Source organism: Sugiyamaella lignohabitans, chromosome B, assembly GCF_001640025.1.
Source record: "Sugiyamaella lignohabitans strain CBS 10342 chromosome B, complete sequence".
NCBI classification, from domain to species: Eukaryota; Fungi; Ascomycota; class Dipodascomycetes; order Dipodascales; family Trichomonascaceae; genus Sugiyamaella; species Sugiyamaella lignohabitans.
Window position 1 is genome coordinate 2,567,382 of NC_031674.1, and position 18,813 is coordinate 2,586,194.

General features: G+C 41.8%; 7 protein-coding genes across 7 annotated transcripts; 5 read left to right on the top strand and 2 right to left on the bottom strand.

Moving 5' to 3' along the window:
• Positions 1–835: 835 nt before the first annotated feature.
• On the top strand, positions 836–4,840 carry AWJ20_2828 (uncharacterized protein; the record flags this gene model as incomplete). The annotated part of the gene is made up of 1 exon (XM_018879800.1): positions 836–4,840. One exon carries the CDS (start codon positions 836–838, stop codon positions 4,838–4,840), a length of 4,005 nt encoding a protein of 1,334 aa, XP_018737681.1.
• A 579-nt stretch (positions 4,841–5,419) lies between these two features.
• On the top strand, positions 5,420–6,559 carry UFD1 (polyubiquitin-binding protein UFD1; the record flags this gene model as incomplete). The annotated part of the gene is made up of 1 exon (XM_018879801.1): positions 5,420–6,559. The coding sequence occupies one exon, from the start codon at positions 5,420–5,422 to the stop codon at positions 6,557–6,559; it is 1,140 nt and encodes a 379-aa protein (XP_018737682.1).
• Positions 6,560–6,665: 106 nt separating this feature from the next.
• On the bottom strand, positions 6,666–7,205 carry AWJ20_2830 (uncharacterized protein; the record flags this gene model as incomplete). The annotated part of the gene is made up of 1 exon (XM_018879803.1): positions 6,666–7,205. One exon carries the CDS (start codon positions 7,203–7,205, stop codon positions 6,666–6,668), a length of 540 nt encoding a protein of 179 aa, XP_018737683.1.
• Positions 7,206–7,525: 320 nt separating this feature from the next.
• On the bottom strand, positions 7,526–9,535 carry AWJ20_2831 (uncharacterized protein; the record flags this gene model as incomplete). The annotated part of the gene is made up of 1 exon (XM_018879804.1): positions 7,526–9,535. One exon carries the CDS (start codon positions 9,533–9,535, stop codon positions 7,526–7,528), a length of 2,010 nt encoding a protein of 669 aa, XP_018737684.1.
• A 1,470-nt stretch (positions 9,536–11,005) lies between these two features.
• ATG15 (triglyceride lipase ATG15) lies at positions 11,006–12,964 on the top strand (the record flags this gene model as incomplete). The annotated part of the gene is made up of 1 exon (XM_018879805.1): positions 11,006–12,964. The coding sequence occupies one exon, from the start codon at positions 11,006–11,008 to the stop codon at positions 12,962–12,964; it is 1,959 nt and encodes a 652-aa protein (XP_018737685.1).
• A 333-nt stretch (positions 12,965–13,297) lies between these two features.
• On the top strand, positions 13,298–16,006 carry DUG2 (glutamine amidotransferase subunit DUG2; the record flags this gene model as incomplete). Its single annotated transcript, XM_018879806.1, has 1 exon — positions 13,298–16,006. One exon carries the CDS (start codon positions 13,298–13,300, stop codon positions 16,004–16,006), a length of 2,709 nt encoding a protein of 902 aa, XP_018737686.1.
• A 1,617-nt stretch (positions 16,007–17,623) lies between these two features.
• AWJ20_2834 (Pc12g03400) lies at positions 17,624–18,508 on the top strand (the record flags this gene model as incomplete). The annotated part of the gene is made up of 1 exon (XM_018879807.1): positions 17,624–18,508. The coding sequence occupies one exon, from the start codon at positions 17,624–17,626 to the stop codon at positions 18,506–18,508; it is 885 nt and encodes a 294-aa protein (XP_018737687.1).
• Between the last annotated feature and the right edge of the window lie 305 nt (positions 18,509–18,813).

Genomic DNA, 18,813 nt, shown 5'->3' on the forward strand with positions numbered 1-18,813 from the left:
AATAAGTTTTAAACATAGTTTAAACATAGACTAAGGACAGTTGTATCAAGTAGTATCCAAGTGACTATTATTCCACCTTTCTCCTGTCACCATTATCTCGGTTTATACTGTGCCTCTACAAATGTACAAAGCTGGTGGTAACTTTATTTACTTTTTCCCCTCTCACACTGCAGAACCATGTATTGAGAAGTATATTTTTAGAATTTAGAGGATAAACATACATGTGACGCTGAAAGGATGCATGATAGAATTAGCAGGTCAGCAAGAATCAGGCAGAAATATCTATAATATCCATCTATATTGTAGAACACTTGGCTTGTCAAGAGAAATATCTGTATTATTACAAAGTAGTCAAGTGAGATCAAACATTTAACCCGATCCCCTGTAGAAATAGATTAACAGCTCGGTATTGCTTTCTGTAAAAATATCTGGAACGGCTAAACAGCGCTTTTCGCCCCATTGCCCGAATAGAACATATTATCAGTTACTGCTCCTCCGCTATGCCTAAATACTGCTGCAATAACGAGTAAGGCGTGAAACCTAATAAGCATAAGGGAAGGAGTTAGGAGACAAGCTGCTAATATCAAACCGAAAGCATGGCTCAAATGTTTAACATTTAGAAAGGACAGCTAGTCCATTAAAGATTTTACACCAAGCCATAGAATCTACAACCAAATTTGAATTTGAAATCGCTATTTGACTGGAGTATTTGGTTATAACCTGAACAAGACTAGTGAGATCTATAATCAATAGTTCGAGGGTTAGGACAAAGGGGTATTTGCAGATCAACGACGACAATACTATAGTCGATCGCCCGTCGCAACTGCTGGTGAGCATGACTATCACACCGACTTTAGGTGACAATCCTGGTTTAGGAGTGAGTTGGAGTGTAGCGAGCTCTAGTGAAAATGACTACGAAATCGATGTTGATGCATGGATTAATGGAAATGAGAACAAGAGAAAAACTTTTATCCTTGGTAGGTGGACTCAATCTGTACCAGTAGGGAACAACTCCTCCATATCCAAGCCTGGAGAAGCCAATTCTCAATCTGCAAGGTCGCCTGAATTCACAGTTTCTCCACTAGCTTCCACCGGCTTTGGTGAGGATTCATCTGCTACGTCACCTGGGTATATCACCCCCTCCTATACGAGGGCCAATGGAGGCAGCAGGAAGACAGCTGTTTTTAAGCCAGTTTTAAACGCTAGCAACCCCGCAAGTTCACCATCAAGTTCAAGTACATTGTCATCAGATCCCACTGCTGCAGCGGCTCTTTCTATTAGAAAGCATGAGCATCATAAACATCAGCAAAACATAGAAGGTCACGATGACCTGTCTAGCGAGTGTCTCGATCTTAGCTGGTCTTTATCGACCAGATCAGCATCCTCATCCACCAGCTTGTCGGCAGATCGCTGCAGCTCTCAAACGCACGCCCATACATCACCTATCCAAACGCGTCGAGGTGCAGCACCACAACAATCATGGCACGGCGGAACTGCAGACAACAACAAAAAAAACAACTCTAACGGCTGTGAACAACCTGTAAACGCTGGCGGCAGAAGCAGTTCAGACTTTTTTTCAAAACAAACTCCCTTTTCACAGCAGACAGGTTTTGATCTCAATCCTTCTGTTAATGCTTTTCTTGGTCGACCAGAGCGTGTGAAATCTGGTTCCGACTCTTTTTCTTCTTATTCGCCCGTTTCTAAAGAATTTAGTTTTTCTCATAATCCCAGTTCTATTTATAGTGGTTTTCGAACCGCGGCGTCAATTCTAACTGCTGCCACTGCTATTGGGTCGAATCCTTCTAGTCCAACTAGTGATCAGGCTATAACCTCAACTGTCGAGCCTGGTGTTTCAAAGGTAAATAGTCTATCTCGGCGTCGAATTCATAAAAATTCCAGGGCTATTTCTTTTAATTACCACGTGTCTGGAAAGTCTTCGGGTGCCTCTGTAAAGTCACGTTCTCTTTCTCAACCAACTGAAGAGATTCAATTTGGTAGTCTCGATCCACTCGCTACCTCGTCTGACTCAGGTTCGTTTGCGTATTTTTCACACGTTACTTCTCCCGTTTCAGTTCCACTAGGTTCGTTCTCTACAGGCGCTGTGTCTAGTTCTGATCTGGATTGTGTAAATTCCCGTTCGCTTCAGTCTTACATATCTACAAGTCGTTCTAAATCTGCAAAATCAAACTCTCATTCGAGTTCACCTTCACGCAAGTTTTTTTCATTGTTGTCAGATTCAATCATGTCTTCATCATTGGATACCAAAGCCAGTGGCCCCAAAAAGCTCATGATGGGTATTGGAAATAGAATAGCATCTGCAAGAAAGGTGTCTGCTGCAGCTCCCAAAGATGTCGACGAGATTCCCTCAGAGTTCGATTATTCTGTTTCTTCTGCTAGCATTCCTCCTGTACCTTCATTACCTGATATACCTGGTATTCCATCCAACTCAACCCAAGAATCGAATACTGACTTATTCAACGATAACTTGTTTGGCTTTGATTTTGCCAACTCTTCTGCATCCCCCAACCGTCGCTCTACAAACTTGGACAACTTTCAGCCCCCACGCATCAATACTAGTAACTATTATCAGGAGAGCATTTATGACGATCAATCGCTCAATGTCCCTTCGTCGCCTAATAGTATCCAGCCCAGTCCTGTATTAAATGGTGGAAATGATTTCGATTCAAATTCATCGTCAGGTTTGTTCAATAGGGATGCCTCAGACATTGGAGACGTGAAATCCGATGCCAATGTTGGTCCTAGATCTGTTAGCGGTTCGAGATCTCATCACTTGGGTCCTACTATTCGATCGGTAACTAATCAAGTAACCGGGTCAGGACCTAGTTCTGGTTCTGGATCTACGTCGTCAGTGTCGACTACAGCGACCTCTTTTGATGAGCACGATTATAATAAAGCTCAGTCCAGTCGGAAACGTGCAAGTCTCAGTAGAGATCGAAGTAGCATCTCGGGTCTTGGTCTGATCTCTGATGTACCTCTTGAGTCGTCATCTCCTCCAAAAGAGTCCCAAGGTTCTATCCTTAGAATGAAAAAAATGTTCAACTCCTATACTGCTGTTGACCAATCTGCTGCATCTTCTAATAGGCTCTCATACAATTCTGACGTTGCTGTTACCCCTTCATCAAACGATGTTTCGCCCCGTGTTAACCGTCGCCTTTCTGATAGGTCAATTGCCACTCCTGGAAAAGACCGAAAGTTACCTTCTAAATCGTCGTCTATGACATTTTCCAAGAAGCTTGTATTTAGCAATATTGATGAAGTTGCTGATAAAGATGCCTCTCTGGCAGAATCAGCATCCCGCCAACAACTGCAGTCGCCAATTAATGAAAGACAATCATCTGGTAGGAACGATACGTCAAAATACGGACCGTCGCCTGCAGAAGAAGCCGACTCGTCTGATTCTGATTTTGAACAGGAGACTTTGCTACCATTCTCGACTTCGCCATCCAACACAGGCTACGCTGGTCACACCAAGGTTATGCCTAGTCATTCTGGCAAAGTTATGACCAAATCACAATTTGACCATTACCGAAAATCAATTGTTGGCTTGTCGGATTTGGTAAATAATTCAGACCATGGTGAAGGTTATGACAACGATGACGACATTGGTGATGATGACGAAGATGAAGACCAAGGGCGGCTTCGACTGAAGCACTTGGATGACGATCCTGAGAACAAAAAGGAGAGCTTACGAATGAGACTCAAGCAAGATGCCCATTTGTCCGTTTACAGGCAAAAAATGACTAAGATAACTGCATCACACTCCAGTGCTGCGTTAAGCTCGTTCCAAACGCCCGGCTCACGTCTTGGTAGTTCGAGTAACCTTTCTGCAATGGCAATAAACCCAACTTCTTATGTTGGGGACATGAATGATGACGATGAGGATTTAGACGATGATGAGTACGACGATGTTCCGTTGGGTATTCTCAAGGCCCATGGTTTCCCCTCTGGTCCCCAAAGACCTTTGAAGCATATGCCGTCTCAGCAGAGTCTAAGCAATTTGCCGTTACCAAGTGTACTTTACCAAGGTGAAGTGGGCCCTGGTTCGGGGGGACGCAGTGATGTTGTTTCGTTGAACTCTGGATATTCTGGTCATTCTGGAATTGTTCCTCCACCCATATCAATGCCTCCTGAAGGTGAACTGCTAGTGAAGCCAGCTTTTACCAACGACATATTTGGTAATTCTACCACTCATATGAACAGGGGTCTTATTGGCGAAATTGCCCGTGAGGAAGAAGCGAAAATGAAGAGAAGGTCCTATGGAAACCTTTTATCAGCCCAACGTGCTCAAACACTTATGGGATCTCCTGTTGGTTATGCGGGCTCGCTCTACAATGGCTATAGTAGTGCAAGTCCTCCGCCAAATAATGCAACTGCGAATAAAAATGGTAATGAAATACAACAACAACTTCAGCAGATGATGCAAATGCAGATGCAAATGCTACAACAAATTCAAGGTGGCAACCAAGGCCCCACAATTCCTGCCCAGCGTAAGACGGTTAGCAGCTTTGACATGGTTCGTCAATCTGGAGCACCATTTTCTCCTCGTCCTCCTTCTCTTAGATCAGTAGCCATGTCGGACAGATCTTTAGATCTTACAAAGAGCCCTTATATGCGTAGTACGTTCTCACAGGGTCGATTCTCGCCTGCTCCTCAATTAGGTGTTCGTCCTCCGTCTGGTATGAACATGGTTTCGAACTCTGCAGCTGTCGATGATGAAGATGAGGAGGAGGATGATGAAGGCTGGAAGGAAATGCTGGAGAAGCGTCGCCAATTAAAGGAGTTATGGAAACAACAAACATCGGTGCATCTAGTTTCTTAATTTGTTTTTAGTTTTCTCCTTCCCACTTGCATTTTATTATCATTATCTCAAGCATCTCAACTTGATGTATTGAAATCATTTTTTTTCACTTTTAATGTTTTTATATTTAATTTTGGCATATTCATTTTATCAAGTACATATTTTTGAATAAACTATATTTTGATTTATGTTCTCTTATCCAGCATTAATTATGGTGCGCAACCAGATATACGCACTCATGCTTATGTAAACATAAACTATCATCAAAAGTTCATAGATAAAAAATTTATAACGCAAGAAAATAGAATAGCAAGAGATATCACACAAGAACCAAATCTATTATCTTCTTTGTACTTTGTAGAAAACTAGATGCTTAATGATCATATCAACCACTGATAAGGGTTAGGTCAAAGTTAGCAATTGCTAGCTACGACCCTTATACGCGGATCTATTGATTACATATCAGTTCTGAACGAAGTTATCACTTTGGGAATTGTACAATGGTAAGTTTCATACCAAGCTAGATCATTTGTCTAATTGCTTGTTAATTAATTCTCGAATACGATCTAACGGTGTTGATAGTTTGGTTTCAATCAAGCAATGGGATTTAATATGCCCCCCTCATGGGGAGGGCCTGGTTCTCAACAATTCAGGCAATATTTCAGATGTTATCCTGTGGCGATGTTGCCCGGGAAGGAGCGTGAAAACATAAATTTCGGAGGCAAAATTGTGATGCCACCCAGTGCATTGAATAAGCTTACTATGCTTCACATTACTTATCCTATGCTTTTTGAATTAAAGAGCCAAGAGACAGAGTTGACTACACATGCTGGTGTGTTAGAATTCATTGCAGAGGAAGGAAGGGTATATATTCCTCAATGGATGATGGAAACACTTGCCTTACAACCTGGTTCATTGATTCAGGTAGGGTCGATTGATTTACCATCGGGATCATTCGTCAAGATCGAGCCCCAGTCGACAGATTTTTTAGATATTTATGACCCAAAAGCTGTTTTAGAAAATGCTCTGCGAAATTTCAGCACGCTAACTGTTGATGATATCTTTCAAATTTCGTACAACAATCATATTTATTCCATCAAGGTTCTTGAAGTTAAGCCTACCAGTAGTCACAATAGTATCTGCGTCGTCGAAACAGATTTAGAGGTTGACTTCGCTCCCCCTGTCGGATATGTCGAGCCTAGTATCGATAGTAGTGGTCCGCCTTCTGGAACTGCTTCAGTTTCGTCTAATGTTCCCTCAAGAGCTTTCAATACTCCAGTGGGAGCAATGGCAAGTACAATCGGGTATGAGAAATTAGTAAAATCCTCAGCAGCTGCGTCCAATGAGTCAAATATTAGATTGAGAAATTTTGAAACGGTATATGCAGGAGAGGGACAAAAGCTATCTGGCAAATCAATTACAAAATCAAAGCATGAGGACTTCGCTGAATCAGAATCTCAGGGCCCTAACGAAAATGAAGGGCTTGGCAATCTATTGACAAACTCAGCCCCTGCCTTGGAGTTGCCTTTCGGTCAACTTTTTTTCGGTTATCCTTTGACACCACTGAAGGATGCAGAAGGTGAGAAAGATCGTGAAGAACAAGAGCAGGCTGGTAGCAGTATACACTTTCAAGGCTCTGGTCAATCTTTGCGACAAAGTCGTAAACGGAAGAAAGATGGTGTAGCATCGAGTTCCACCTCTAAGCGCCCTAATTCTCCTGATGTAATAGAGATCGATTGATGTTATCTACTTCTAGTTTTTACATATAGATAGATGAATCCTTGACCATTTACTTGAATACATGTCAGAATTATGCTGATCTAGATCCCCATACTAGTGGGCCATTTTAAGAGAATATGTTACCACGGCGGCCAGTACGATAACGACCTGTCACTATCCTCTGCAAAGACATTGGAAGATCTTCCTCCGGTTCGCTCCCCTGACTGGCATATCTCCCTAGTCGTGCCATATTCGTGTCATCTGATGGGTTTACATATTCACGTTCTATTTGGGATAGCGTGCGGGTAAGATCGTAAGTAGAACTCGGTAAGTTGGCCTGCTGCTGTAGCTCGTTGTGTTGCGAAAGAGTTTCAAATGCAGAAAACTTCCGTCGGCGAAGATTCGCTGGTATTCGATAAATATTGGTCAACTTATCCTCATTTTCATTACTATCCGATTGGGATGCCTCTATCGCGATATCCTCGGGTGTTTCACGATCAGTTCTAGCTTCATCAGGACTAGGCCCAATGGTTTCTTCATTTAAAGATCGGCTTAAAAACCCATATCGAAAGTTGTTAACTCCAATTAATAATCTTGTTAGAGTAGTGAGCTCTTCGACATACTCGATTATTTCTTCAAGAGCAGAGCTTGTTGCTGACCAGCTCATATATGTACGTCGAATCATACTGCTCTTTTTCTCTAGTTCCGTAAGTGGCCTAGGCTCTATATCTTCTCCTTCTTCCAAGACAGGGCCTGTATTTCTAGTTATTGAGAAGCGATCATTTATGAGGACTTCGCGCACGCGGTTCACAACTCTCAAATGAGCTATTCTGGCACTAGGAAGAAATTGTGGTAGTGGCTCTTTCGTTCGGAGAGCAACCTCCAATGATCTGAAAGTAGTTGTGAGACAACCGTATACTTCTCTACGATATGAATAAACGTAAGGCTAGGAGTTGTTAGATATTAATATATCAGAGAAACCACATGCTAACATGTACTTACACTCAGGTCTTCAAGTATTGCTGACCCATATTGCTGTCTCAAAAATGCTATATTGTGAAACTTGTCAATAATTTGATAGAGTACAAATATGATCTCCGCAAATACCGTATCCAAGGCTCCGAAAGACCCTTTGAGTCTGGGTTCCTTTTTAGCTTGGTTTCCTAAAATGTTAATATAACGATGCAAGATCGAAGTTCTGTAATACTTACGAAAACTTTCAGCCAATGCAAGCGACTTGTTTGCTTGTTTCCATATTTTTTGTAGTGCAGCATATGACTGTTGGGTGGATCTATAAGATCCTCCATCAACTCCCTGAGCTACTATTTCTTCTAATTTCTCGCAACACTCAAGACAACTGACTATCTGGTTTACTAGTTCTGACCTCGCCTTTACAGGAAACAAAGTAATCTGAACGACGACAGCAGCTGCACCACCTATTAACATCGCTATACATCTTTTTGCGAAGTTCTCCCGAATAGTACTTGGCGTTACGGGATATATTGTGGATAGAACTACTATTGTAGAACTCACAATGCCAACCATTGCGGCTTTCGGATATGGTGAAGCCAACATAAAATAATAGCCGACAATAAGCCCTACAACTATAACCACACACATTACCACATCACCACCAGGAGTTGTACCGGACCAGCCCGCTTCATATGCAGCATACCCCCAAGCAGCTCCTATGACTAAGCCTATAGTTCTTATGACAAAAAGCATCGCTGTTTCTCCCACGGACGACTCTATAACTAAATTAGCAACAAATCCCACCCAGGTTCCTTTTATATCAACATACCAGGTCCTCATACTAGCGGAAAATGCAGGGAACGAAACGAGCATCAGTAAAATAGTATACTTGAATGAGAATTTGATATGAGCACTGTACCTCTCAGGGAACTCTACAAAATCTGCTAAAATATTTCTGAATTTTCCTGTCTGCGTGTCTTCAGTTTCATAATGGCCAACTCGTTCGCCCGTTGATTTGCTAGTATGGACGCTTGCAATATCAACTTCTTTTAGATCATTCTCCCCAGTCCAAAGATACTTGTGAAGTGTCTTCTTCGAAAATACTGGGAAAAACCATAAAGACCTTCCAAAAAAACCACGATCCTCTCTCATCGACCTATGCTCAACAATTTCTCTACTGTTGGAAAGCACACTTGATATAATATTAGCAAACTCTCTGAAGTTTAACAAAAATGAAGATACAAGAAAGTACTCGTCTCGTGGAAGTAACAAAGAACCGCCGTTTGATTCATCTGCTTCGTTGACTTCGAAATGGGCCGCTGATTCGAGTCTTTGTGGTACAAGACTATCATAGTTGGTGATCGATAAAACTAGAAGTTTCAAAGTTTTATCGATTGCGTCTAATGTAATTTTATCTCGATTTTCGTTGTTGGAGGCCTTGCTTACATGATTAGTGTCGTCGTTAATCTTTGCAATTTTCACTAAGGAGTCTGGCACGTCGTATCCATATGATACAGCAAGCTTTATACAGTTGAAGCTCATTGAAATAGCTCTCGACAGAGATAGAACCGGTTCGCTAATACTGTCAAGAAAAGCCAACAATACTGCCGCATCAGCATGTTCAATTTCTCTTGATATTCCATGGTGCAACTCGCCGTCCACAAGCTTTTTGGCTTTTTCGTAATCTTTGCCGAGAAGAGCATATTCTAATTCACAGGCGCCAACAATTGCACTCGTACTAGCAGATGCTTGTCCAAGTAATTTCACAATTGGTTTCAGTTCCTTGGGTGCCATATAGGAATAAGTTATTTCGAATGTTGATTCAGTCAACACTGTTTTTGATAAAGCTACTTTCTTTCGTATACTAGTACGTTGCTTCTGCAAGGTGGATAGTGTCTTTGCTGCATCATCGTTTTTAAAATTAATAAAATAATCCACGGTGGAATTGATATGAAGGTGGATTTCATTCAAACTATCCAATGCTGTAGTTCCAAGAAAGGTAGATCCAAATTCGGGATATATCATGATATTAATAAATAAACAAATTGCTATTCCAAATAATAAAGGAATAGAGTAACTTTTGGCCCATTCTTGCATTGGACTGTCCAGAGAGCTGAGAAACGAAAAATGAGCAACCAAAAATATCAGGAGTACAAATATGAACAGCCTTGGAGCAATACTTCGCGTGAATCCAATAAATAAAAGCATTATAACCTCCATCACCGCCAGAAACGCTAAGGACTTTGTCGTGTCTCCTGTGTGAGATTCAATCAAAATTGCAAAATATCTTCCAAAAGCTGAATACGCTAGACCGACGGTCAGTCCCGAAAGTGCAAGTACGCACGCTTCAATCATAGCACCAACTCGTCGCCCACCATTCATGCTCACTGCAATTAATGATAGCAAGTATTGAGCGGAACCCACTCTCTTCTCCACAGCTGGTATTATACAGAACACAAAACACAACAGGGATCCAAGTGTTGCTTTGCCAATACGAATGACTAGAGTTCTTGTTAACCCATAAGGCAATATATTATTGGCCGCCGCCAATAATGAACCTTTACATAGCCTTTCTATCATTAGATTAACGAACCATTCAGTATTGGACCATATAGGCAATGAAACCAAGTAGTAAATAAAACCCGCAGATCGATCTGTTATCCATCGTACATACTGTGTGTGGACTTCTCCGCCTCTGTGCAGGGTTATCTTCAAAGAATATTCAAAGAACCAGTATATTCTTTGATTTATATATTTGGATAGAATATGTAGTAGACAGAAAGGATACTAATTTAAACTTACTTGCAAGGCAAGAATATAAGCGAACTTATTGGGTTTTATAAGGGAGTTTTCCAGAGATTCGAACCGTAGGGCATTGCGCAGCCGTGTTTCTGATGTAACTATGCATCAACTAGAGAAATGATCGGCTACTTTAATTCCAGCATAGATCACCATCCAGTTCGTGAGAATTATATTTTGAGACTATTTAACGGTATTAAAGCATTTAATGTCGAGTAATGCTATAGTGATGCATTCCTTCGTTCAATTTTTAACAGAGTGACAATTATATGGGACTATATAGCACTTAAATTGTTCCTACTTAGACCCAAACCCAAGTATAAAAAGTTATCACAATCGATTTGATTAAGCTCATATTTTTAGGTAGAGAGCTTCATTCATATGTAGCTACTTTCCAATTATTTTTAAGTGGTTCTATGAGTTTTTGTATACTTCATATTTAGCGGACAAGTTGTATCAAATAGGGTAGATATATCATGTGACAAGATCGGCGCCGTAAACCTAGCCCAGAACACAACGATAAGCAAGAGATAAGAAGCTCGGCACATACAACAGCATATATAACAGTGTGGTCTACGAGTGAGTTACAAGCGGTTAACCGGAACAACCAAAGTTTGTAGACCAGGCGAGAATTATTCGAGGCTCATAATTTTAAAGGCCAGAAGGCTCAACTAGCTTATTTGCTAATGCTTTGATATGAGAGGTGAGCGCGAGGGTTGTCTTAACGGTCGTGCTGTTCACGATGGCAAGAGGAAGACGGGTGGCGCCGAACGGCTCGAAATCCACAATATCAAAGATAGAACAACTATTCTAGGAAATGTGACTGGTAGCCCACGTATAATAGAGAGAAGGGGGCTTATATCTAAGTTTCACAAGCCATTATGGGTAGCTGGGTGTCTATTACTGGTGTTTTTAGTTGCTGGGTTACTGGGTGTGCGTGGCGGCCATCATGAAGCCGAGCTTTTATTGGGTAGTGCGTTTAGCTGGACTTGTAGTGGTCTTTTTGGAACACGTATGGAAGATGCGAAAGCTTCTCTTTACCATACAGGAGAGGAAGGAATCTCGCATCATGAGCATTCGACTTCTGACTCGTCATTTGTGCATTTATCCACCCCACTGAGCAATGAAAAGCAAATGGAAGAATCGGCTCTTGACCCATTCGTTTTCGCACTGAAACACATTTATCATCATAATACTGAGCGAAAGCCTCTTATTCATAAAAGACTGGACATTACTGAAACTTGGCTTAAGGAAGCTTCAGAACTTTGGTGGTCGTCTATGGCTGTAGAAGAAATAAGCGAAAGCGAAAAGAGTGATGATACTTTAAATAATTCGACCTATTTTAACTACCAATTGTCAGCCCGACCACGTACTTTTGCATTTTCTAAAGAATATCCTATCAAAATGGCGCCTTTCTCTAAAAAGATACGGCGGATAGCAGATCAATCTCCAGACACTATGGAAGCATATTTGGAGTTTACGAGAACACCCCAGGCCAAAGAAACTAATTTTATCATGGACTTCGATTGGATTGACCACGAAGTTCCTGTACCGGATGTACAAGATAGAGATACCATTATCACTTTGGCCTATATGGCGTCGGATGCATATGTAGATATTCCTCATACGGGTGATTGGACCAATGTAAGCGATCCCTGGAATAATGACTCTTCTTTGGGACTTGGTTGGCAAGAAGATGGTGTAAGAGGTCATGTGTTTACCAATGTCGATAGTTCGATAGTTGTCATATCTATCAAAGGTACATCTGCTGCCATTTTTGACAGTGGTGGAGATACAGCACCTAATGACAAAATTAACGATAATTTACTGTTTTCATGCTGCTGTGCTCGCATTAGCTATTTGTGGAATACAGTCTGCGACTGCTACACTGGAGATTCTTATACGTGCAATCAAGAATGCCTGGAGGAACAGTTATATTCTGAAGATCGATATTATCGAGCTGTTCTTGATATTTATCGAAACGTTACATCACTGTACCCCGATTCAACTATTTGGGTTACCGGCCACTCTTTAGGAGGCTCATTAGCTGCTCTTCTTGGCCGAACATATGGACTTCCAACAGTAGGTTTCGAGGCTCCTCCTGAGCAGCTAGCTACTAAACGTCTCCATTTACCTCAGCCCCCTGGTATCCCTCCGTGGGAGGATCACATATGGCATTTTGGCCATACTGCGGATCCTGTGTTCATGGGGGTTTGCAATGGGGCTGGCTCTACCTGTTGGATTGCAGGATACGCTATGGAGACACAATGTCACACGGGACTCCAGTGTGTATATGATGTGGTGGAAGATCTAGGCTGGCATGTATCGATGGTGAATCATCGGATCCACGTTGTCATAGACGATGTCATTCTCGCCTATAACACCACCCCCACTTGTCGGGTGGGCCCCCCTTGTGAAGACTGCTTCAATTGGAACTTTGTTTATCCAAGCATTCCCGAGCCTCCTACTACAACGAACTCGCCTATATCTTCCACGACGACCTCAGAGGTTATCACCTCTCCGGGAACTCCAACTGACACAGGAACTCCCGAGAAGTGCATTCGGCGGTCATGGTATGGCCGCTGTATCGAATATGGCCCTGATGATCCGCCAGTCGATATTGAACCAGATCCTGGTAGTGACCATTTCACTTAGCATTGTAACTCATTTTATTAATCAATTTATTATTTATTTTGTTAGTTTTTGGTTTGGTTAGTAAATGCTCCACCATGTTAAGCCGCGTCATCATATGCATGTTGTTGTGAAGCTGGACGATCTTGAATGAAGATTCCAAACTCTGATCTCAAACCATACTTAGCATTGAATATGAGTAGTGGGGGTTGCTCAAGAGATACCCCAAGTCCTCCAATAATGGAGAGGCGATCAATGTCTTCGGTTTCTGCTGAAGATGTTTATCTTCCAAGGATTGGGAGACGGAGCTTATCACCCCCCAGATTGATACATCGGTGGAAGTATACACATTCAATTATGAGTTTAGTTACGAGTGCATCCTATGTTTACGCTGGTACAGAAACAGGAGAGATATTGATATATGATTTAGAGACTTATCAATTTAAGGAATCGTTACCGGGTCACAATGGTAGTATTTTCAGTCTGCTATTAACTTCGTGTGCCGCAACACCGACAAAGCCTTCTCACAACCTGCTGGTATCCGCCGCTAGCGACTCGTTGATAAAAGTGTGGTCATTGTCCACTTTATCCGAATTATACACAATTTATTCATATTATGACATTGGTGATATTTTCAGTCTTGCATGGTCTCAAGATTATCAGACATTATACTTTGGAGCTCAGAATGCCAGCATCCAATGGATCAAATTACATGGGGACGCGACTGAGGCTGGCACGAAACAAGATCCTAGTGGACTTCCTTCTGTACGATTTGATAAGTTTTTTGACTCGACGGGCCCCGGAGGCAAGTTATCACCCCAACAACATGCAATTAAACTTAAGAGATCATCTTCGTCAAGTCGTTCCTCATTTACGGACCTCACTAAAGCCGGGTTGAGGCGAGAGAGCCCAGGACCATTCCAGACTTCTGGCTCACCGCTTGTAAATGAAAGGTTGCTTAGTTCCACTGAAAATGATGGTACCAATGACTCTGCTGTTGCTGTGGACGGAGATGTCTCATCTGTTTTCTCCTTTGTTAACGATTCGACAGATTCTTTCAATGCTAATTCGAATGATTCATCACTGCTTGAAGTGCTACGAAGTAATATTGTTAGATTTGCGCATAATGGTTATATTCATTCAATGCTTGTTACTAAAACCGTCTCTACAAATAATGGACTGGATGTTTTAGTTTCGGGTGCTGGCGATGGAACTGTCAAGATTTGGAATCTGAACAAAGGTAGCACCTTGCACCTGTTGCGTAGCTTAGAGCTTGAAAACAGCATCATGTCAATGATTCGTGGGACTGATTCATTTCTATATTGTGGTCTAACTAATGGACAAGTGGTAATGTATGACATCGATACATCTCAAGTTTTGCGGGTCGACACGCAGGAGTCTTCGGACGTTATGGCACTTTGCGCAGTCGGTGAGAGTGTTTTTAAAGGGACTGCAGGACTTGTGCAAAAATGGGATCCTTCAAAATATTGCCGTTCAGAATGGAAAGCCCACAATGGGTTGACTCTGGCCATGGCTTTTTCTTCATACAAAAGCAACCCTGTTTTAATCAGTGGCGGTAACGATGCTACTATTGCACTATGGGATATAAACAATACGGTAAAGACAGCTAGTGAGATTCCATCATTGGGTCCATTATCCATATCTCCTCCAACAGCTACTCCTAATCTGACTTCTTCACCGTCAGTTGCAGAGCCACTAACAAATAATGTGGTTGCATTAGATAATGACAATATGATTCAAACTTTGACTGAGTTTGTATCATACAAAACTATCTCGGGTTACGACTTTCGGCATTGGAGTGATAATAGAAGGTGCGCTACTTATCTTCGCAGCCTTCTTAATCATTTTGGAGCATCCTCTCAGCTTTTAGCGGTGCATCCTAATGGCAATCCCATTGTTTACGGATGCTTCTCCGGAATAGATAGCGGCAATAATTCAAAAAAGTCACGGATTCTTTTTTATGGCCATTATGATGTAATCACTGCATCTCGCTCTGATAAATGGGAGACAGATCCTTTTGACCTTACCGCTATCGATGGTTATCTTTACGGAAGAGGCGTATCTGACAATAAGGGGCCCATTTTAGCTGCTATTTTTGCGGTTGCAGAGCTTTTTCAATCTTCGAAACTTCAAAATGACGTAGTTTTTCTCTTCGAGGGTGAAGAAGAATGTGGTAGTACTGGATTCTCGGAAACAATTTTAAAAAATAAGGAATTGATTGGAAACATCGATTGGATTATTCTAAGCAATTCATACTGGCTTGATGATACTACGCCTTGCTTGAATTATGGATTGAGGGGCATTATAAATGCTTGTATAACAGTTAGTAGTGACAAACCGGACTTACATTCAGGCGTACATGGCGGAGTGCACCGCGAACCAACCGTTGATATGGTAAACCTATTAGCCAAACTGACATCCGACGACGGAAAGATACTTATTCCTCAGTTTGACGACTCAGTACGACCCGTGGATGCTGAAGAGGATAAGCTTTACGAAGCCATTACTCGCACCCCTGGAGTCTTAGAAGATAAGGAAACACTGATGCGAAAATGGAGATATCCCTCCATGACCATTCATGGCATAAACGCAAGCGGGCCAGGAAATACAACTGTTATCCCTGCATCAGTCTCGGCCTCAATATCATTCCGCATTGTTCCCGATCAAGATATTGAGCAAATTAAAAAGTCAGTCCAAGATTACCTTGAAGGATCTTTTTTGAAGTTCAGGTCTTCCAACAAGCTCTCGGTGAATTTTTCGCATGAAGCAGAACCATGGCTTGGCGATCCCACCAATAAACCATTTCAAATCCTGCGGCGAGCGTTGCGGAATGAGTGGCAAGTAGAACCACTCTTTATTCGAGAAGGAGGATCTATTCCTGTTGTCAGAGTTCTAGAAAAGATATTTGATGCGCCTGCTGCTCAACTTCCCTGTGGCCAGGCAAGTGACCACGCGCATTTGGATAACGAGCGACTTCGTATCACAAACTTTTTTAAAACTCGCAACGTATTCAAACAGGCTTTTACAGAGCTCTGCAAAGATTAATAGTGAGCTTAAATTCCTGTTTATTTATTTTATATGAGCTATATTCAGCCAGTCATAGTCACCCCGATAGTAATAGATACAGTACTCTGATCTGCTCCTCTGCACTTCAGCCGTGTTGATAACATACGCTTTCTTCTGGCACTTCCTGCAGCGGGCTGATCCAACAATTCATGTAAACTGCAATTCGAAGATTGATGATTTGTTGATATTTCTCTCAGCTTATTGCTCCGTAAGAAACCCCCGCTATCTATTTTCCTTAGACGGACACAGAAACTATGGTAAGTATCTTTTGGCTTGCTTATGGAGGGCAATTATATCTAACTTTTCCAGGGCAAACTGGAGTCCATGTGGGCCTCGGTTGAAGACGATGGGAAACAAGAGAAACCAGAGTCTCCCAAACGAAGAGACCGCAGTCAAATAAGGGGGGTAAATGATAAGGAAAGAGTGATTAAAGTAGAAAATGGTGAAAAGAAAGAATCTAGTCGCAGTAGCTTAACGGATGCTTCGAAAAATGGTACTAGAGGAACTAAAACGAACCCATCTGCAGAGATTGAGACAGAGGCAATAAAAAATCTCTCATTAAGGTTCCATCCGCGAAAAGGAGATGGAGATGGGGACCTGTCAAACTTACCCGCTGATGATGCGTTAGAGCGAAACGTGTCGAACTCCACAACAGCGCGATTGAAACCTAATTTGTCCCCACAAGCTAAAAGTATTGAATTTTTAGAGTCAAAGATTGACAAAAGATTAGAGCGCTCTGTTCAAACAAAATCATCACTGAAAGACTCGCGATGGGCCAATAGCGATGGGGACGAAGTTAGCAAACACACAAAGAAAGAATTATCAGAGACGAGAATATCACGGTCATCTGACTCAGAGATCAAGAATCCTAGATTTGTAAACCACGAGAAACAAATAGCAAATAAGGATAAATCACGAATAGCTCAATCTGGACATAAGACCCCGATATCTCTTAGTCACGGTGATAAGCATTCAAAGCAGGCGAATGAGCCCCACGAAATAAGCAAGCATTCACAAGAACGAGAAAAATACAGGATGAAAAAGCTATCAGCGGATGAATTGGAATGGGATAGAAATGACAATGACGAAAATCGGCATCGCGAGCTTCTCGGACATCGCAAAAATGATCAGCGCACACGCACAGATAGGCAACCAATTGCCAAGGTACAAAATTCAAGGAGGCAGAGCGTTGAAAATCCTCACGGGTCTAGTAAGAGTTCTTCACTATTACAAGAGTCATTGCAACCTTCTGCAGAACACAAAAAGACTCCTACAGAGGAAGAGATAAAGAAGGCGGAACAGGATATTGCGAAAGTTTTGTCTGGTGGTCTCAACTGGGCCGATGACCTCGATGATTTTTAATACCTGATTAGGGATAAAAAATTGTGATGCTAAGTTAGAATTTTATATATTATCTGCAGCGGTTGTGAGCATATGCACAGATAAGTTTACCTACATGCAGTAAGTGCCCGATAGTTGCCCTGACTACCTAATGTTTAGGTCTCATGCATCCGTTAAGGAGTAACACAATACAGAGCAATAGGGAGCAGTGCAAAATAATTTCCGGCTCCCCATACGTATACTGCCAATCTACTTATGTCGTTACTAGAGTTATATGGCAGGTTCTGCCAAGATCCGAAGGCGGAATATCTAGCTTATGCTGCCGTAATGGCATATGTCAGTTCTGGGTTGGAGTTTAACGGCCAAGACGACATAGTGAAGCAACTACAAAAAGACAGGCAGGAGGTGAAAAGGCTAGACAATGTAATATCGAAGCACCAAACAAACTCGGCTCTGGTATTGGAAACTGAAACATCTTTGGAATTCCTACGGGGACCGGGCTCTTTTGTTCCTACTCTCAGTAGTAATCTTGTGGTTGATGAAAGGGCCACTATAGTGCTTGTTCACATTGTTGCTTTTGATAGCAATAGCAAAATCTCTGGAATCAAATTTATATGGGATCAAGCTACTTTATTGAAGCAGCTGAATGTTATAGGAAACCGAGGAAATGCTTGGCCCATATGTAAAGGACAGGACCAAGCCAAACTTTCTAATAAAGTTCAACAGAATATTAGTGAAAGAGGACATATTGAAAATTCTATAAGCTTAAGTGACAGGGCTGTCCAACCATCTGGGCAAAATAATTTGGTGTCCGAAAATCAACCTCTACGATCTTCTCCTGCTAGCCCAAATTACAATACGTCACAGAACGGTATGCCATGTCGTCTTATTGTCAAGGAATCTTCGAAGGATTCTAAAGCGATGACAACAAACATTCACAGCGATACGCAGTACCAGACTAGGCCCAAGCCAAGAGCAAAAGAGGTATATATTAATTTATTCTCTGAAGAAGATGACCTTCCTGGATATACGCGAATTATTGGGGGTGGAGGTGGTGGCTATGGTGATGCTAGAAAAGGTCTCAAACCATCTTGGCATTGGGGGGACGAAGGCAGTCAAGAAAATTCTATCTTTCCCTAACTTGCTCCATTGACTTAGAAATTGTGTATTTACTTATTAATTTAATAATCATAACAAGATCACAATCAGCGAACGGCTGGTTTTATATAGATAAGATGAAGATCATCTATCATACATATACGCAGGTCAGTGTATCATCCATCACCTGAATCATCGTTACTGGTACTGAGCAAGTCAGTAATCGCCAATCCAGTATTAATGACCATACGTTTACGATTGAATTTTAACATATGTTCGTACCAATTGATTTATCTGTCCAAGGGCAACAGATCCCAGGCTCATCTTATGCCTGTTCTGTTTTCACA